General features: G+C 41.9%; 2 protein-coding genes and 1 long non-coding RNA gene across 4 annotated transcripts in view; 1 reads left to right on the top strand and 2 right to left on the bottom strand.

Moving 5' to 3' along the window:
• Positions 1-2,116, bottom strand: part of BLTP3B (bridge-like lipid transfer protein family member 3B) — a gene marked incomplete at its 5' end in the record, with an annotated part of 58,708 nt that extends 56,592 nt beyond the window's left edge. Inside the window, one exon of the mRNA XM_080350047.1 lies at positions 2,073-2,116. Coding sequence (XP_080206173.1) covers positions 2,073-2,116 — 44 coding nt within the window. The remainder of the gene's footprint in view (positions 1-2,072) is intronic.
• A 5,443-nt stretch (positions 2,117-7,559) lies between these two features.
• On the bottom strand, positions 7,560-8,780 carry LOC308051159. The gene is made up of 2 exons (XR_013923438.1): positions 8,698-8,780; positions 7,560-8,466 (listed from the first exon to the last, which is right to left on the bottom strand). It is a non-coding gene; the product is annotated as an uncharacterized lncRNA (long non-coding RNA).
• A 213-nt stretch (positions 8,781-8,993) lies between these two features.
• On the top strand, positions 8,994-18,378 carry ACTR6 (actin related protein 6). 2 transcript variants are annotated; one of them, XM_080353373.1, is made up of 11 exons: positions 8,994-9,189; positions 9,733-9,826; positions 11,491-11,559; positions 12,945-13,068; positions 13,875-14,010; positions 14,101-14,157; positions 14,850-14,948; positions 15,133-15,211; positions 15,921-16,092; positions 17,013-17,151; positions 17,965-18,378. In XM_080353373.1, the coding sequence occupies exons 1-11, from the start codon at positions 9,122-9,124 to the stop codon at positions 18,092-18,094; spliced, it is 1,167 nt and encodes a 388-aa protein (XP_080209499.1). In that variant the 5' UTR covers positions 8,994-9,121; the 3' UTR covers positions 18,095-18,378. The 2 variants fall into 2 exon arrangements, with proteins under 2 accessions (XP_080209499.1, XP_080209498.1); XM_080353372.1 differs by having other exon boundaries at positions 9,709-9,826.
• The last annotated feature ends 226 nt before the right edge of the window (positions 18,379-18,604 follow it).

Raw genomic sequence — 18,604 nt, 5'->3', positions numbered from 1 at the left:
GAAATAAAACAGTGTGTGAAGCATACTATAATCATGTTCTTTTAAACTATATTGAAGAAAACCCTGAAATACAGAACAACAACATCATTTTTGTTGGAAAAAAAAAAAGTTCCTGAAATTTAAAAAGCCACCAGATTTACAGGTGCTCTTATCACCTGAAGTCTGTTTTCTTGTGTAACCAACTTCTGCTACCAGCGAAGTACCAGTTCTGCAAGGAGAAGAGATATTATCTGATCATGTGGTTAAGACCACCCATAGTAAGGGGCTTAATAATAATACTGTCTATATTTTAGGTAGCAAATATACTCTTTTAATGTCAACATAGTGAGAGTTGAAATTGAGGCTCATTTCCAGAAGCCTCAGATTGTTACATACATCCCATAGGCTTTTTAAAAATGGCAAAACTTGTCACAATCAATTAACAATGTCCCGTTCAATGAGCTTTATCACACCACACAAGAAAGCAAACACAGATTTATCAACACTAAAAGGTACTTCATTCTAATCTATGCACCTGTGTATTTGAAAAACTAGGCAAAAACCAGCTGTTACTCATGCCCAGTTCCTCAACACATTTTAGTCTTTAACCTGTAGCACAAAGACTAGACTTCACTTCTGTTTCCATACAGCTTGCTAAATAGCACTATGGGAAGCGAGCTGAATCAGCCAATTAAGGCTGGTGACTCCTTACACGTTTCTGATTAGAAAACTGACTCAAGGCTGATGACATCTTCATACTGCATTTCCATTCGTGCACTGCTCGGTTATTTTCATATGAAGACAAGATTTCTTTACCAGCATTCCCAGCTACAAAACTCATGAGTGGAAGAGAAAAATTACTACTGCTTCGTACATCATATTTAGTGGATAGATATCAAAGGATTTGGAATTAAAATGGTGTTTTCCCCGTGCATTGTCAACAGATTAGTAAAACGACTGTCATTTCATTTTGTTTGATTATCTCTATTTATTAGCTCTGATGAATTTAAACACCTTTGAGAAAAAAAAAAAAAAAAAAAGAAAAAAACACCACACACACACAAAATAGGATAAAACACCTGGGAAATAAGCAAATAAACGACCAATATTTCAGGTTATATTTTTTATTTTATACAAGTAAGCTCTGAAGAATAACAACACTGTGGTGTCATGACAGATCAAGTACCCAACAGGTTTTTGTCTCTCTTTAGAAGACGAGAGAAACGTAATGTGGCTTTTTAAATTGTATTAATCGCTTTGTGTGTTTTCTGCAGTTTTTCCGTCTTTCAAGCACACGACACTGACAGCTACAAAATTTACAGTCGAGGTTTTTTGTTCGTTTGTTTTCTTTAGCACACAGGCATGTTAGATATTATTTCAGTCACTGGGAAAACGTCAAACTTGTTTCATCCCCTTGAGTGCAGGGACACGCGTGTCTTTTGTTACCCGGCCGCACCTGGCCCTGCAAGTGCTCACATGTCGCGACCGGCCGTGCAAGGACACTCACCCCGCTCCCACACCCCCCGACATCAACCGAACTGGGGAGGCTTGTGTAACCCCCTCCCGCCTTCCAATTACGAGGGGATTTGGGGTTGTCCCCCACCCTTCTCCACGCTCCCGCTCGCCGCCACGGGCCCCGCCAGCGCCCCCCGCCAAGGGGCTGCGCCGCCGGCTCCCCGGGGCCGCGGGCCCGCTGCCACTGCAACCCCCGCCCGGCTCGGTTCGGCGCCGTGCGGCGGGGGCGGGCACCGTCTGCCCGGCGCGGCGGGGAGGCGACCGGAGCCCGGCGGTGACTCACTCGGAGACTCCCTCCTCCGCCAGGCGGACCGAGCCCCCTCCTCACCTCAGGCGGGTGCTGGCCCCCCTGCGCCGCCGGGCACCCAGCGAGAAGGCTAAGGGCCGCTTACGCGGCTGTCACCCCCGTACAAGCGGCCGGTCACCCCGAGGAGGCGGCTCCAGCTCCACCTTCCCTGGGCTGCATGAAGCCTGGTCCCCCCGCCCCACGCCAGGCCCCGGAGGCGCGGAGCCAGGAGCTGCTGCCGCCGCCCCCCCGCACAGCCCTCAGCCCACCCGGGGCACGGTGCCCCACTGACCTGGAGAGATGCTTCAGGATCTGCTTCTTGATTATCCCCGCCATGACGTCTGCCGGCCCGCGCCCCTCACGACAACCGGCCGGGACCGGAGACGCGCCTCATCCCTCCGCCTCCCCCTGCCCGAGGCGGGGAGACCGCCGGGAGCGGAGCCGCTGCCTCCGCTGGCGCTCACTTGGCGGCCGTCGCCATCTTAGCTGCAGCATCGCCTAGTGACGGGGGCCGGGGGTGGGGGCGGCAATGGGAGGGTCAGAGCAGAGACACCGCCCCGAGCGGGAAGCGGCGTCTCCGGGCAGGAGGAGGCGGGGAAGGGGCGTCTCCTCCCGTCAGCTCGCAGACCCCCTGGGAAGAGCCGCTCCGCTGCAGCCGGGGGCCGCATGGGCAGCGTCGCTGTTCCCCGTCACCGCCTGCAGCCTCAGCCCTCCCGGCGCGCACCGGCCGCCTTTTCTCCGCACTCCTCAGGCAGCTGCTGCTGCCCTCCCGCTTCAGCCTTCCCATCTCCGAAACTGAAAGCGCCTGTACCCCGCCTGCGGCTCCATCCCGCCTCCCTCCCACCTGGGGAGCGTCTTCCCCGTAGGCTTGGCCTCTGCCTCCCCCTCAGTTGAATAATACTAGTTATTATTTTTTGTTGAAAATCTGTTATAAAATGCCACTAGAATGTGTTATATGAAAAAAAAAATGCAGCAAAAATTCCTCTTGATTAAATGTATACTACCTATATATGTTAATGCTTGGCATTAATATCTGCAGATCATGCCCTTCCTCAGTGTAGGAGCTGCAAGTGACTGACAGAGTTCATTCACAGAAGCAATATCAAGTTACTTCAAGTTTTTCAGGTAAACTCTTATTCTAGTTCTTTAATAATGCATTCACCTTAATGAGCCGACTGAGGTGTTTATCCTTTTTACCCCTCTTTTATAAGCAATATTCATTTCCAGCTACAAAAAGCAATGCTCAAATTTGTTTCCATGTAGAATCCCCAATCATTTCATATGCTAAGCAAACAAACAACCCCAAAAGCAACAAATTCAACTCTGCCATCTGTTCTTCCACAGGAAGGTAGAAGAGTTGCTCAGACAGCAAGCCCTGACCAAAAAGCCACATACCTTCTCCTGAGCCTGTTCTTGGCCCCACTTAGAGCCAGGATGGCTACTCTCCTACAGCACCAGGAGAAGGAAAGCTTACTGACAGGGATCTGAACCAGCTGGATGGTTGGGCTGAGGCCAACTGTATGAGAATCAACAAGGCCAAGTGCCGGGTCCTGCATTTGGGTCACAGCAACCCCAGGCAGCGCTACAGACTCGGGGAAGATTGGCTGGAAACTGCCTGGCAGAGAGGGATCTGGTGATGTTGGTCAACAGGTGGCTGAACATGAGCCAGCAGTGTGCCCAGGTGGCCAAAAGGCAAACAGCATCCTGGCTTGTATCAGAAATAGTGTGGCCAGCAGGACTAGGGAAGTGATCATCTCCCTGTACTCAGCACTGGTGAGGCCGCATCTTGAATACTGTTTTCAGTTTTGGGCCCCTCACTACAAGAAAGATATCAAGGTGCTGGAGAGAGTTCAGAGATGTGCAGTGGAGCTGGTGAAGGGTCTGGAGAACAAGTCCTATGAGGAGCAGCTGAGGGAACCAAGGCTGTTTATTCTCGAGAAAAGGAGGCTGAGGGGAAACCTTATAGCTCTCTACAACTACCTGAAAAGAGGTTGTAGCATGGAGGGTGTTGATCTCTCCTCCCAAGTAATGAGAGACAGGATGAGAGGAAATGGCCTCGAGTTGCACCAGGGGAGGATTAGATTGGATATTAGGAAAAAGTTCTTCACAAAAAGGGTTGTCAGGCATTGGAACAGGCTGCCCAGAGAAGCAGTTGAGTCACCATCCCTGGAGGTATGTGTAGATGTGGCTCTTAAGGACATGGTTCAGGGGTGGACTTGGCAGTGGTAGGTTAGCAGTTGGACTCTGATCTTAGAGGTCTTTTCTGACCGGAATGATTCTATGACAGAAACCTATTAAGTATGGCAATAAATTCAGATGTATATACACATACGGAATATTTCCCTTAATCCAAATTTCTCAGCAATTACTCAGCCCCCTGTACTTATAAAATCGGGTTTTTCTCCAGGTCCTCACATTTCTCTGGGTATCTGTGGTAACTGTAAAGCCTACAGATTATTTTGATTTTGAGATAATATCTTCTCATTTCTTCTCAATTTCAGAGGCTGGTAGAAAAAAATTAACAGTTGTACAACTAACCAGATTTGTAGACGTGACTTCTGTATGAAAGGTGGTTTGCTGGCTCTAGAATATAGTCTGGAACTGCAGAGGAAAGACATTTGGTACTATTTTCTTTGCTTCTTATACACATAACATTAATAATTTACATGCAATGAATGAAATCCCCAAGGACCTTTAAATCAGAACTATGAAGCAGTGATAGTTGAGGAAATAGGTCAGGAGATGAACATTTTTCAATTGATTTTTCCAGGCATTTAAAAATCAGTCAGTTGTGTAATACTGACCTCATTAGATTCTTTAAAGATATTTGTAAAGTGGGAATGAGCTGTGTATGAAGCTAACACTTTTATTCCTGTTTGAAGTTCAGTTTTCTCAACCAGAAAAAATTCTATCAGTGTCCTGGAGAAACAATGTTCGTCATAATGACGGATCAGCTTCTTATCAAGAAAGAAAGTACAAGGGGCATGGAAAGCAGGACCCATGCTGTGTGTTCCCTTTCAAGAGTCCTGCAAGCATAGCTCTGGCAGAAAAGGGAAAGTCCAGAGGCTCTTCACTGACATCAGAAATGGCAACCAGAAATATTCCTGTCTGGCAGGGTTGATATGAATCGTGACCTCATGTTCTTCCCCATCTCCTGGCGCACACTGAATGGAGGAATGGAGGGTAAATGCACAGATCAACCACCCACCTCAGGGAATTAGATAAGGAGGCCAGCTTATCCCTCAGTTTGAAAGGAGTATCTGACAATTCTCTTTAGAGCCTGACACAAATTAAAATCAGGATATCTCAGACTGTTTATTAAGACTTTGGGCTGATTCTCCAAATCACAGTCACATATTTGCAGGCAGATGAATTTCTGCTAGCATGTTCAGGCTAATTAGACCACCACTATGTGAAATTGGTGCTCGATAGAAGTCTCAAAGACTGACTCCTGCTTTGAGCAGAGGAAGCCAACTGTTTCTGAAGAACCTTGTTGTCATCAGCTCTCACCTTAATATGACCACAAAGAGGAAAGAGTGGCTTAGCCTTCCTGTCTACTTAGCACTTTTGAACATTGTTTTGTTTGTTCACCTAGCAACCAAGGCTCTTGATTTGCCAAAATGACACCCAGTGAGGAAAAACTCTGTCACAGGAAAAGAAGGGGCAGCTGTAGTGGCAGATCATCACATGTTTTGCCATGGATCCCACTGATCTGGGTCCTGCTGGTCTGGACCTTGACCTACTGAGTTTCCATCTTGACTTCAGACCTGCCTGGTCACCATGGACTTACCTGGTAGTGCCTGGGCTATGTCTGGCTGTGGTTCACCCCGCCAGACCTGACCCTGATGTGAGGACTGACTTCTGTGTTTGACCTCGGACCTGCTTCATCATCACACACTTGCCTGAAGACTTGGCCTCTGGGCTGCCCTCCGACCCCCTGCCTGCCTTGCTTCCTGGGTGGGGGTGGTGCAACAGGCCCTGGCTGGCGTGGTGCTGCCTTGCTGGCACAGTGTCCCCCTCCGTTCCTGGCTCCCCTCCCTTGTGGAGCAGCTGTTGCTTATGTCACCAAGCATGAGTGTATCCAGGATACTAAAATGATCTCAAAGAGGAATTTTGGCTTATATTTACCATAGGTAATCTTTAGGGCATATTTGCAACCTCTTTCCATTCAATAGAAGGCCCAAGAACCCAAGGATATACAGAGTTCCCCATCAGGTGATGTGCCATCCACCAGCTTGCCCTTCACCATCACCTGGATAAAGAAAGGTGCATGGAGTTCCATTTATGGATACTAAGTCCAGGATAATGCCCCCCTGTGCCCGGGTCTAAGAATGCAATGAATTCTTCCTCAAGGATAACTTTCTTTGGATGCTCTAAACAACCAGCAAATTCAATAATTGTGAGACTGCACATTCCTGCAGAGCAGCGCAAAGCAGCAGCTGTGTGCTTTCCATAGGGTGTGCAGATGGAGCTTGACTTTTCATGTGGTCATGTGGGTTCCATAACTGTAAGAACTGGAATGGAGTCAAGAGGACAAAAAAAATTTAAAAAAAGCCACAAGATAACTACAACCCAAGTGACTTCGGAAATATCAAGGTCACAAAATTGACAAAAATATTATTTGTTTTTCTAATTGAATAAAGCAGTGGAAAATATGGGAAAAGAAGAAATAAAATGTGACCTAGGAAGTTCTGATCTGTTTTCAGTGAGTGCTGTTTCATACTTGTAGAATGAGAAATTCAGCATGGCTACATATGGATAATGCAAAAGATAATGGTCTGTCTTCAAATGCAGGTGCACAAGGCTTTAGTCTGACAGACAATTACTCATAAAATATCAATTCTAAGCTATTGTAAGGGGCAATGTAAGAGGTTTGCCTGAAAGTCATATTTACATGTCCTTGCTGTGTTACTTTGTTAGGTACTCTGTCAACAACAACAGAAAGTATTCTCAGAAGTGTCATCGCAATATATTGGTGAATATGTAAACAAACAATAAATATGGAAGTTGCCCTCAGTTAGTAGTGACAGTAAATATACCAACTTCAGTTCCAAGAGATTTTAAATATTTATGGATAGAAACCACTACACATAAATCTCAGTGAATTACTAAAAGCCTGGCACTTGTCCTGTAGGTCCTAAAAAAAAAAATGATAACAGATGAAATCTCACAGAGCTGGAGCTAGTATCTAGGAAAAACTAATTAATGTCTGGCTTTCACCTTTATTTTCACAAGGCAAAGTTAGCAATAGCTATAATGATTTGTGTTTAAATTTTTCTTCTAAGAACTTCGTATTATCAATAAAAGGATGAAGTTATGTGATTCTAAAAGCAATGTTTTATGTTTCTCTGTAATACTGTGAATAAATAAAGCATTTGTTACAATTCTATGTTTTGTGTATTTGGGGTTTTAACTACAAAATCAAAATTCACTATTACTATACCTGTCGGTGGGCAAAGAAGAACAACCAATGCTTTATAGTGTTCTTTAAAAGAATCCAGAAATTCCAGAACTGGAAAAACAGGGTTTTGATAATTCCTGTGACCTCTCCTCAAGAACCAAAGAACAGATCTGCTAGAATGGGGATTAAGGATGCTGCCCTTAAGATACTGACAAGCACGTAAAGAGGATTGATCTAAAATCAGATTGCTGTGCATTCTGCTGAACGTCCTGGCTTATGGATGGACACTTGATATTTGCTAGAATAAAGAGTAATCATACAGAGTAGCAGTTATTTTTAAGTTCTGGTATTTCCATGAAAGCCAATTACATACAGATATAAAACTGTCATTGACTTCCTGTTTTATTGGATAACGACGACACCAGTGATGGCAAGTGAAACATATAAATAAAGCAAAATTCTTCATAAAGACAAGTTCAAGATCCTGCACCTGAGATGACATAAACACAGAACACAGGACAGGCTCAGACCCCCAGGGCAATGGGCCAGTCTTGCTGAAGAGGACTGGAGGGTGCTGATGGCCAACCAGGAGTCAGCAGTGGGACACTGCAACAATGAAGGCACATCAGATCCTGGGATGCATCCACAGGGACGTTACTGGCAGAGACAGAGACACAATCATCCCACTCTGCTTAGCGCTTGTCAGGCCACACCTGGAGTGCTGTGTCCAGCTCTGGTCTCCACAGTTCACAAAATACATGGACAGACTGGAGATGGTCCAAAGGAAGGCCATCAAGATGATCAGAGAACTGGAGAACCTGCTCTGCAAGCAAAGACTTGAGAAGTTAGGTCGTCTCTCCCTGAAGAAGAAAAGTCTCAGAGGGGACCTCATCAGAGTCTTCCAGTACTTAAAGGGTGGCAGCAGATGGAGGCCTCTCTTCACAAGACAAGTGGCAAAAGGTATAAGCAGCACCAGGAGTTTCAACTTGATGCAAGGCATTTTTTTATAGTCCAAACAATCAACCACTGCAACAACCTCCTCAGGGATGCAGTAGAATCATTGGTGGAGGTTTTCAAGACACAGCTAGAGAGGGTGCGAGATCATTTCATTTTGGCTCCTCTTCCCACAGAAGTTTGGGCCAGATGGTCTTCCAAGTTTCCCACCAGCTGTTTCATGGTTCTGTGCTTCTATAAAGATATGTGGTATTTGACACAGCAAATACCAATAGCACTGGTATTTTATTAAAGTACTAGTTAGAATAAGAGTGTGTTTATAGCAGCAAACCTAGAAAAAACAGTGACATAATCACGGTGGAGAACGCATCTCCTTTTTCATTTTGCAACATGTTCCACAGAGAAGGCCCACGCTGCACGCCCAGTTCTCACAAGGCGATTTTCACGCACCACCTTTCCTCTCCGGTACGCTGGGTTCCCGGGCAGCAGCCGCTGCCCTCCCTCAGCGGGGCACCTATCACTTCACACACACACACCGCAGAAAGGCCCTCCCGTTACCGACCCCGTGCTCGCGGTGTCTCCGCCGGGAGGCCGCCACCCTGCAGGGCTGGGCTTGAGCTGGGCTTGAGCTGGGCTTGAGCTGGGCTTGAGCTGGGCTTGAGCTGGGTTGACCCGCGACCGCCCCTTCCCGCCGCCCGGAGCCGCCGGTTGGCGGAAGCGGAGCGGTGACTCCGTGTCGCCCGCCCCACCCGCCTCTGCAGTGGCCAATCGCCTCCGCAGCTCGGCGAGCGTCAGCGGCACCACGTGAGCGGCGGGCGGCTCGCGGCACAGGGGCGCGTGCGCGGCCGGTAGGCGGTTCCCCCGGCACTCCTGCGTCCCGTCAGGCAACGCGCGGGCGCTGCTCCTCCACTCTATGGTAACCATAGAGATCCACGGCGGTGGCGGATCAATACTGGGACGGCGGCGGCCGTGGCGCCGTGGGGAACATGGCGACGCTGGTGCTGGATAACGGCGCCTACAACGCCAAGATCGGCTACAGCCACGCGAACGTCAGGTGAGGGCTCGGGAGGGGGCGGGACGGGCGGGGATCCCCATATCGCTCTGCCGGCGCCCTCTCGGCGCACCTGCCCTCCTGCCGCTCCCCACCGGCTCCCGGGCGCACGGGAGGCTGCCCCTCCTCTTCCTCAGCCCCTCGCTGGGGAGCGGGACGATCGTGCGCCTGCGCTCACTGCGCGGCGGCCCCGCCTGGCCACGCCCCTTCGGCGGGTGCCGGGCCACGCCCCTGCAGCGCGCGCCGACCCGCGCGGCGGGACCGTTACACCCGCCCCAACCGCCCGGGAGAAGGAAAGAGACAGAGGGGATGGAGGTGACTCAGGGCTGTGTGCGGGGTTTGATGTGTTTTGTTTGTTTGAAAAGTGCCCTATCCACACCTGAGGCGCCACAGCTGGGAGATTCCTCTCGTAACTAGCTAAAATGTGTTGATTAAAAACAGAAAACAGCAGCAAAAATATCCATAAAGATAATGAATGTGTCTCGTATCATGGTGAATGTGAAACTTCCCAATCTTTTCCAGCGTCATTCCCAACTGTCAGTTCAGATCAAAGACCGCACGCTTGAAAACCTTTACAGCAAATCAACTGGATGAAATTAAAGATCCCTCTGGTCTTTTTTATATTCTCCCTTTTCAGAAAGTAAGTAAGATATACTGACCCAAATGTAAATTGTTTTAAGAAAGAGTTTTCATATGATATGCCCCAACTGTAGAGTTTTATGTAGTATCATACAAGAATCAAATTCAGCAGTGTGAAGTTTAACAGTCAAAGAATCACTTAAGCTGGAAAAGACCTTTGAGATCTTCAAGTCCAGCAGTTAACCTACCACTGCCAAGTCCACCCCTGAACCGTGTTCCTAAGAGCCACATGTACACATCCTCTAAACACCTCCAGGGATGGTGACTTCACCACTTCCCTGGGCAGCCTGTTCCAATGCCCAACAACCCTTTTTGTGTAGAAATTTTCCCTAATATCCAATCTAAACCTCCCCTGGCACAGCTTGCACCCATTTCCTCTTGTCCACTTGTTACTCAAGAGAAGAGACCAACACTCTCCATGCTACAACCTTCTTTCAAGTAGCTGTAGAAAGCGATAAGGTCTCCCCTCAGCCTCCTTTTTCTCTAGACCCTTCATCAGCTTTGTTCCTCTTCTCTAGATGCACTCCAGCACCTCAGTGTCTTTCTCGTAGGTCCAATGTTTTTCTTGTAGGCCCAAAACTGAGCACAGTATTCAAGGTGCAGCCTCAATAGTGCCTAGTACAGAGAGACGATCACTTTCTTAGTCCTGCTGACCACACTATTCCTGATATAAGCCAGGATGCCGTTGGCCTTTCTGGCCACCTGGGCACAGTGCTGGCTTATGGTCAGCCAGCTGTTGATAACACTCTCAGGTCCTTTTCTACCAGGCAGCTTTCCAGCCACTCTTCCCCAAGCCTGTAGCATCACATGGGGTTGTTGTGACCTAAGTGCAGGACTTGGCACTTGACCTTGTTAAAGCCCATACAATTGGCCTCAGCCCAACGATCCAGGGGGTCTGGATCCGTCTCCAGAGTTTTCCTACCCTCTGGCATATCAACACTCCCACCCAACTTGGTGTTGTCTGCACACTTACCGAGGGTGCACTCAATCCCTTCATCTAGATCATTGATGAAGAGATTCAAAAGAACTGGCCCCAATACTGGGTGCTAGGGAACACCACTCGTGACTGACCACCAACTGTATTTGACTCCACCACAACTCTTTGGGCCCAGCCCTCCAGCCAGTTCTTTACCCAGCAAAGAGTGTGCCTGTCCGAGCCATGAGCTGCCAGCTTCTCCACAAGAATGCTGTGGGGAAACTGAAGTCCAGGTAGACAACATCCACTAAGCAGGTCACCTTGTCATAGAAGGAGATCAGGGTAATCAAGTAGGAGCTGTCTTTCATAAACTCATGCTGACTGGGCCTGATCGCTTGGTTGTCTTGTATGTGCCATGTGATGGCACTCAGGATGATCTGCTCCAAAACCTTCCCTAACATCAAGGTCAGACTGACAGGCTTCTGTCAAAGAGAATAATGTATATAGGAAACTCAATTTACATTGTTTTTGTAGTATAGTAATTAACATATTGATGGGCAATATTTGTAACATTCTTTATGGTATGTTGTAGTTACTGCTTGGCATAGAAATGTGAATTTAGACATGTTTACTCTCAAATTTCTTTATATTACCCGTTTATCAATCACCTGACATTTTTTGATTTCTAGTATTTTTTTAATTATGGGTTTGTTTTCTAGATAGCGTAATTTTTTTCTAAATTCCTACAGGGTTACTTGGTGAACTGGGATGTCCAGAGACAGGTTTGGGATTATCTTTTTGGAAAAGAAATGTATCAAGTAAGAACCTTTTTTTAATTATAGATTTTCTATAGGTTAAATACTGATCAATGGAATGAACAGAAGTACATCAGATATTAAATAGAACTGGTGAGGTTACTGTTCTCTTTGAAAGTATCTTCAATTAGAAATCACAGGGACTTGTTATTTTGCAACCTGAAGAAAATTTTTACTTTGAGCTCTGGTGTAGAAATTTTTAAAATGTTTAAATTTTTTAGTCTTATGTGTATTCATACTGAGTTCAGTTCACATATATGAAGAAATTCGTATCAATAGAATTAAGAGTTAAAGTTAGTAAAAGTTAATAAGAATTACAGGCAGATACAATGTGATTTAGAGATCAAGAAACCCTCGATGTAACAGAGAATGATGAGTCAGATCAGTAGCCCTAAAGACATACACATTGAGTAACCATCTTTGGCTAAATATTTTCTACCTATGATTAAGTTGAATGGATAAAATATTAATCTGTTATACTTAATTTTTCTTATTTATCACATGAGCTAGATTTAGCACAAGAAGTGCAGTAAGGCTTCGCTTTTATTTTTTCTTTAAAAAAAAGTTGCATACTCCTAATTCTTTTGTTTATTGTAACACCTAGGAGGCAGAATGGTCCTGAGAATGAAAGTAATGTCTTCATACATAAAAATATACAGTGCTGGCTTTTGATACATAGCTTTCATTTTAGTTTTGGAACTAGATTCAGTTTAGTCATGGTTTTGAGGACAACTTGTTTTTACTTCTTTTTTGAGTAAAGACTACAGAGAGACAGAGCTGATAACACTTTCAGGGCCATGCCCAGTTATGACTGAAGTAACCATCTGAAGTCCCCTGCTAAGTAGTTTGAGATATCAGTAAATACAGAAAGTCCAGGACCTTTTGCTGGCCTTATTAGAGGTCACTGCGGGTTTTGTTATTGATTTCTTTTTTGTGCAAGACTTCGTTGTTGGTTATTAGATAAGTAATTTTGTGATGCAAGTGCTGAGCTGCTGAAGCGACTTTCTGTAATTGATGGGATTAATGTAAAGTAACTTACATTAGTATTGTAGTGTTCCTTTATGGGTATCTCTTTAGAATGTTGGATTATGATTAGTAAGGATGGTAACAGGAGCAGTATGAAGGTGTTTTCTTTTATTATGTTTTTACTCATTAATTTGATAAAGTTGTATCACTGCTCTTGAAGTCTTTAAAAAAACTCTAAAACTTTCTAAGCCTAGCTTCTAGGAACAGATATGGCAAGTGGTAATCATATCACAGAATCACAGAATGTTAGGGATTGGAAGGGTATCTTCAAATTTACATGATCTTCAACTGCTGCAAAATATGGTAATGGAGTACTAAGTTCTAAGTTTTGTGTAATGACCATCATAATGTATTTTTCATAGGTGGATTTTGTGGATACCAATATTATTATTACTGAACCTTATTTTAACTTCACTTCAATACAAGAATCCATGAATGAAATTCTGTTTGAAGAATATCAATTTCAAGCAGTTCTTAGAGTAAATGGTGAGTCTGTCACCTTCTAGTTTGTGTTTATATATTTTGAAGGTTAACCTTATAAATAAACAAATAAGCATACTAGATAAATAAGCTTGCATGTATACACATACATATGTATATATAAAGACAGTAAATCAATTACTTAGTTTTCTTCCTGGCTCTTGAGCAGTGTGCTCTTATATATACTCTTAACTGGATTAAACATTTTTTTTAATTAGAAATTCCAGCTATACCGTTATACTTATTTCTTAAGAGTGTCCTGGTATATAATTAAAGTAGAGGAGAGTCAGGATGACAGAAATAACAAATGGATTTTGAAAAAGGATAGCATTCTATAAATTCTACCAAAAATTTGCATTAAGTCTTTGATAGCTTTCGTTTTTTGGGGGGTACAGGGTGTGTTTTTGTTTGGTTTTGTTTTGTATCAGCAAGTAAATTGCAGCATTACAATCATGAAACGTATCTTAGCAGGAATGTTTAAATAACATCAAAACACTTCTGAAGGATAGGTGGATATAGGATCCTCCTTCAGATAGGTTTTATATATTGTGGTGTGATCAGTCTGGAGATCAGTCAGGAAAGGAAACTGAACATTGACTGGAATTATTGAAAAAGAATAAATGGTCACATATATGATAATTAATTTTATCTACTGTCAAGATTAATTTGTGTGTTGTCTGTAGTATTATGTATTGAGGTCTTGGAAATCTGTCAAAGGCATTTAAAATATGAAACCAGTACAATTTCATATCAATGTAAAATCTGAGAGTGTATATTCATATAAAAATGGAATGAAATTATCTATATTTCAGCTGGAGCTCTTAGCGCTCACAGGTATTTCCGGGATAATCCATCTGAGCTGTGTTGTATCATTGTGGATAGTGGATACTCTTTTACACACATTGTACCTTATTGTAGAAGTAAAAAGAAGAAAGAGGCTATCATCAGGTAAACCACAGTATACATTTTCTAGAATAATTGTTTAGTATGCTTGAAGTTAATAATGACAGAATTCCTTGTCTTACGTCTTTGCTGTAGGATTAATGTCGGAGGAAAACTCTTAACCAACCATCTGAAGGAGATAATCTCTTACAGGTAAAGCATGCCTATCATCTTCTTTAGACCTGGTATGAAATGAGCTAGAAGTTTATGGGGATATTCTTACTGGTTCTGTGAATTTTAGATTAAATGCTGTTAAAAGGAGAAGGGAGTTTTTGTCTGTCATAATCTGCTAGCTGCCGTCTTGAGTTTTAACCTTAAAATGAATTAAGATGAGCTTAAGGTCTTTGAAGAATTAGGCTGTTAGTTTTTAAAGCGCCAGTGCTTTTGAGATTGCTGAGGTTAGCTGTGTGGTCACAATTATACAAGTCCTTACGTACTTTTTTGAGCTGTCTTGTAGATCATCAGTAAGTTTGCTAACTGATTCTACTAAAACCACAAATAAAATTTGATAGGATCAACTTTTCTTTAGGATCCTTTAGCTTGGAACTTTATCTAGGTAAAGGTCTTTGCTAGTAGAGCTAATTGCAGCATTATGGCTATGCTTGTTATGAAGACATTGAGTAAATACAGGTACATATTTGTATTTATTGAACTGTGAAATAAGAAATTATTAAACTCCAGTAGGCCAGAAATGCTTCTGTAAATTAAATACAGGTTTTAGATATTGAGACAATAGCTTTCTGTGATTTGAAAACTATGGTTGCTCATCTCCAGTAGAAAACTGGACAGGTAATGCTTCGACTTAGTTCTCAAATGTAGGTGGTTTTGTTTTTTGTTTTTCACAGGCAGCTACATGTTATGGATGAAACACATGTAATTAATCAAGTGAAAGAAGATGTATGTTACGTTTCTCAAGACTTTTACAAGGACATGGACATTGCCAAGTGCGTATAGAATGGTACTAAATGTAAAAGTTGGTACTTCTGAATAATCTATTTGTACAAACAAATAAAACTACATTCTTAATCAGAAGATTTTCCAGTTAAGTCAAAGGAATATTTTCAGTATACAATAGTTGGGATTTAGAATTTGTTCTTTATTCTGTCATTTTACTTTCTTCTCTTTCAGATTGAAAGGAGAGGAAAACACTGTAATGGTAGATTATGTTTTGCCAGACTTCAGCACAATCAAAAAAGGATTTTGTAAGGTAATGGTAGTATGGTTTTTGAAGTACTTTTTGGACTATTTTCCTACACAAGTTCAGTAGAGAGGTTAAAAAGACTTCTTTTTTTCTAATGCTTTATTGTAACTTCTTTCTATGCTATGCATTAGTTGGTAAAGTTTTCCTTAGGAAGTTGAGATGAAAATGAAATACTATTTTTCCAACATAGTATTTTATGTTCTGTTATTTTAAGACTTTTAGCTTTCTATGCCTGGTGCTCTGTCATACAACCTATCCATATCATTATTGTAATTTGTTTTTTTTAAAGTTAAGTTGGAAGATGTTTTCTCTGCTTTGATATTTATAAGTCCCTCTAAATTTCATTTAAATACCATAATAGGCAGAAGTTTCAAAGTCATGTTATAGAAGAGCCTGAAAAAGTCTTCATACCAATGGAGGCAATTTAACAGTTTTATTTCATTTACTGAGTTTGCCATAGTTTTGGAAGCAGTCCCAATATTTTAAGGCCACTCTCATGCATGCCTGTTTTATTTTGCTTTAGGCAAAACTGCAGTTGTTAAGAGTAAAGTCACCACAGATTTAATACAATAGTATGTATTATCCTTAAAAGATTCGTTGATGGCAGCGTAGAATATACTGCCCACCTCTGCAGTACATGAAAAAGATTAGCTGAATACTTTAGGGTGTAATTTCTTTTCTTAAACAGTGGCTACTGTTCATGCCTTTAATTTAGCCAAGGGAAGAGATGGTGTTAAGTGGAAAATACAAGACTGGTGAACAAATACTTCGTCTAACAAATGAAAGATTTGCAGTTCCAGAAATACTCTTCCATCCCTCAGATATTGGTATTCAAGAGATGGGAATTCCTGAAGCCATTGTTCATTCCATTCAGAATTTACCTGAAGGTATAACCCAGAGGTCTTTTGAAAACTTGGGGGGCGGAGGGGCGGAGCTACTGTTGTTTTGCTTTGTGTTGGATTTTTTTGTTGTTTCTGGTTTTGTTTGTTTTGTGTGTGGTTTGGTTTTGTTTAGTTTTGTTGTGATTTTTTTTTTTTTTAAGCATCCAAAGTGTCTTAAGAAGCTGATACTTTCAATATACCAGTTAATTAAGTTGTTGGGAACTGATTGCAAGATTCTCTGTTAGGCAAACACAGTTTTGTGGTAATTCATTGATTAGTTTCTACTCTTGTTTCTTTGAATCACTTTAGACTTAATGCTTCTTAAGATCCGTTTCTAACATGACCTCTTCTTTGATGTCAATAATTGAATATACTTGAAATGAGTTTTAGTTGTGTTTTAAAATACCTTTCTTCACTGGAAGAAGAGGAAAATCAAACTTATGAGAAAAGTGAAACTGACCCAACTCAGTAATTTAAGCATCAAAGCACAAAAGCTTTTGACTGTTGTGTTTGTCAGAAGTAATACTAAAGCTTCTATTTTATAGATGATGTAAATGTAATTAATGTTGTTACTACAAAGGAGACTTTCATAGGTTTTATGACACCACATAAATGTGGCAGCATTGAAGCTATTATTTTCTACTCTTATAAAAATTCTATAATTTAGAATTCCTTTTGAAAGAGGAATTGTGTTGGTAGATATTACATTTAATAGGCAATGTAAGAAGACAGTTATCAAAGCCAAATTCTAAAAATCACAAAGAACTTCCTTGTATTTCTCAATAAAATTATTTAACTGATGTGAGCATTAGAAGAACATAAAATTCTTCTATGCGTATTTCTTCTGTTCCAATTCATAACAAAATTGGGGAAAAAAACTTCAGATATGTATTCAGTCTCTAACTACAGATTTACTTGTATTACAGAAATGCAGCCTCATTTCTTCAAGAACATAGTTCTGACTGGGGGAAACACCCTTTTTCCAGGCTTCAGGGATCGAGTTTATTCTGAAGTTCGATGTCTTACTCCAACTGACTATGATGTTTCTGTTGTTCTTCCTGAAAAGTAAGTTCTAAACTGTACGGAACACACTTTGTCCTTCTGGCAGAACAAACTAAGAAGCAGGATTTCTTTTGCAGACGAAGAAGATAGATGAATAAAAGGGTTAATTTAAATATTTAGTGAACCGAAACTGTACACGAAGAATGTTTAAAATCTGTATTTTCAGACAAACCAAATAAACTAGAGACCACCTGTTTGCCCTGTACTTTGGGTAATAAAGTTAAACATACAAGTTTAAGTGTTTTCAGGATCAGTCTTTTTATAATAAACAGATAAATAAGACAGTATTGTTCTTAAGTGGATATGTAAGCATACAAGATTAGAGTTTAGTCTCTAACTTAGAAGAATTTTCAGCTTCTGAATGTTGCTGTGTCATTATTAATGTAGCCACTTCAGGGATTGGAAGGGGTAACATCTTTGCAGAGACAGAGTACACAGCTGAGACAAAAAAAGTGTATCTTGAAATTACAAAAAAAAAGTTAACTTTTTAAAAAGTATTATTAAAGAGTATTTTAAAATACTATTAAAGAATCATTATCTGTGCCAAGTAAATACAAAGGCATCTCCACTTCCTGCCCTCTCCACACCTGCCTCCAAAGGGACACTTGCTTTTCATAGAAAGCAACGTCAGCCCTGCTAAAATTTCAAACTTTGTCTTGTAACCTGTCTGGAGCTAGATGGTTTGATTTGGCAATCAAAACTATATTTTTTTAATAAATAGATACGGCTAAATAAAAGTATTGGAAATCACTGCTGCATACCTCTATTTTAAATTGACTTACTAGATGAGTAACAATAACTTTGTTCTTTTTTTAGCCCTATTACTTACTCCTGGGAAGGTGGGAAGCTGATTTCTGAAAATGATGATTTTGAAGACATGATAGTAACTAGAGAAGATTACGAAGAACATGGGCACAATATTTGTGAAGAGAAATTTGATATATAGGTAACAGAGAGATACATTGTTATTCAATTGTTTTACTTAGAATGGGACTCTTTGAACTACAACCTGTTCTCTGTCAGTTAGGATTGTGTTTTAGCTTTCCGGTATTTAAGTGGGTTGGGAAAAAATAATTTTCAGAGTATAAAAATAAAGTGTCACAAGCCTAATAGTATGAAATACTATGTTCCTTGTCATTTCATTATGTTCTCATCTTTTACTGATAGCTTCATTGTATTCTTATTGCAGAAAACATCAATGCATGAGGCAATAAAAATATTGAATGCTTATACTGGCATGACACTGATACATAGAAGAAATCAAGTTTGTTTTTTTCTGAATTAATATTATTCTAACACGTGCATGCAATTGAATGGACACTAAACACATCTCAAAAGGTGTCTTTGAGATTGCCTATCCTGAAAAGGAATATGCAAGTTTTATTTTTGGTTATTTCAGTCAATAGCTATGAGAGGAATATACTTGAAATGTGACCACTGCTATTGAAAGGATACT

This window comes from Nesoenas mayeri (genome assembly GCF_963082525.1).
Source record: "Nesoenas mayeri genome assembly, chromosome: 1".
Classification (NCBI taxonomy): Eukaryota; Metazoa; Chordata; class Aves; order Columbiformes; family Columbidae; genus Nesoenas; species Nesoenas mayeri.
The sequence above is the reverse complement of the archived record's forward strand: the minus strand, read 5'-3'. Positions and strand labels throughout refer to the sequence as shown.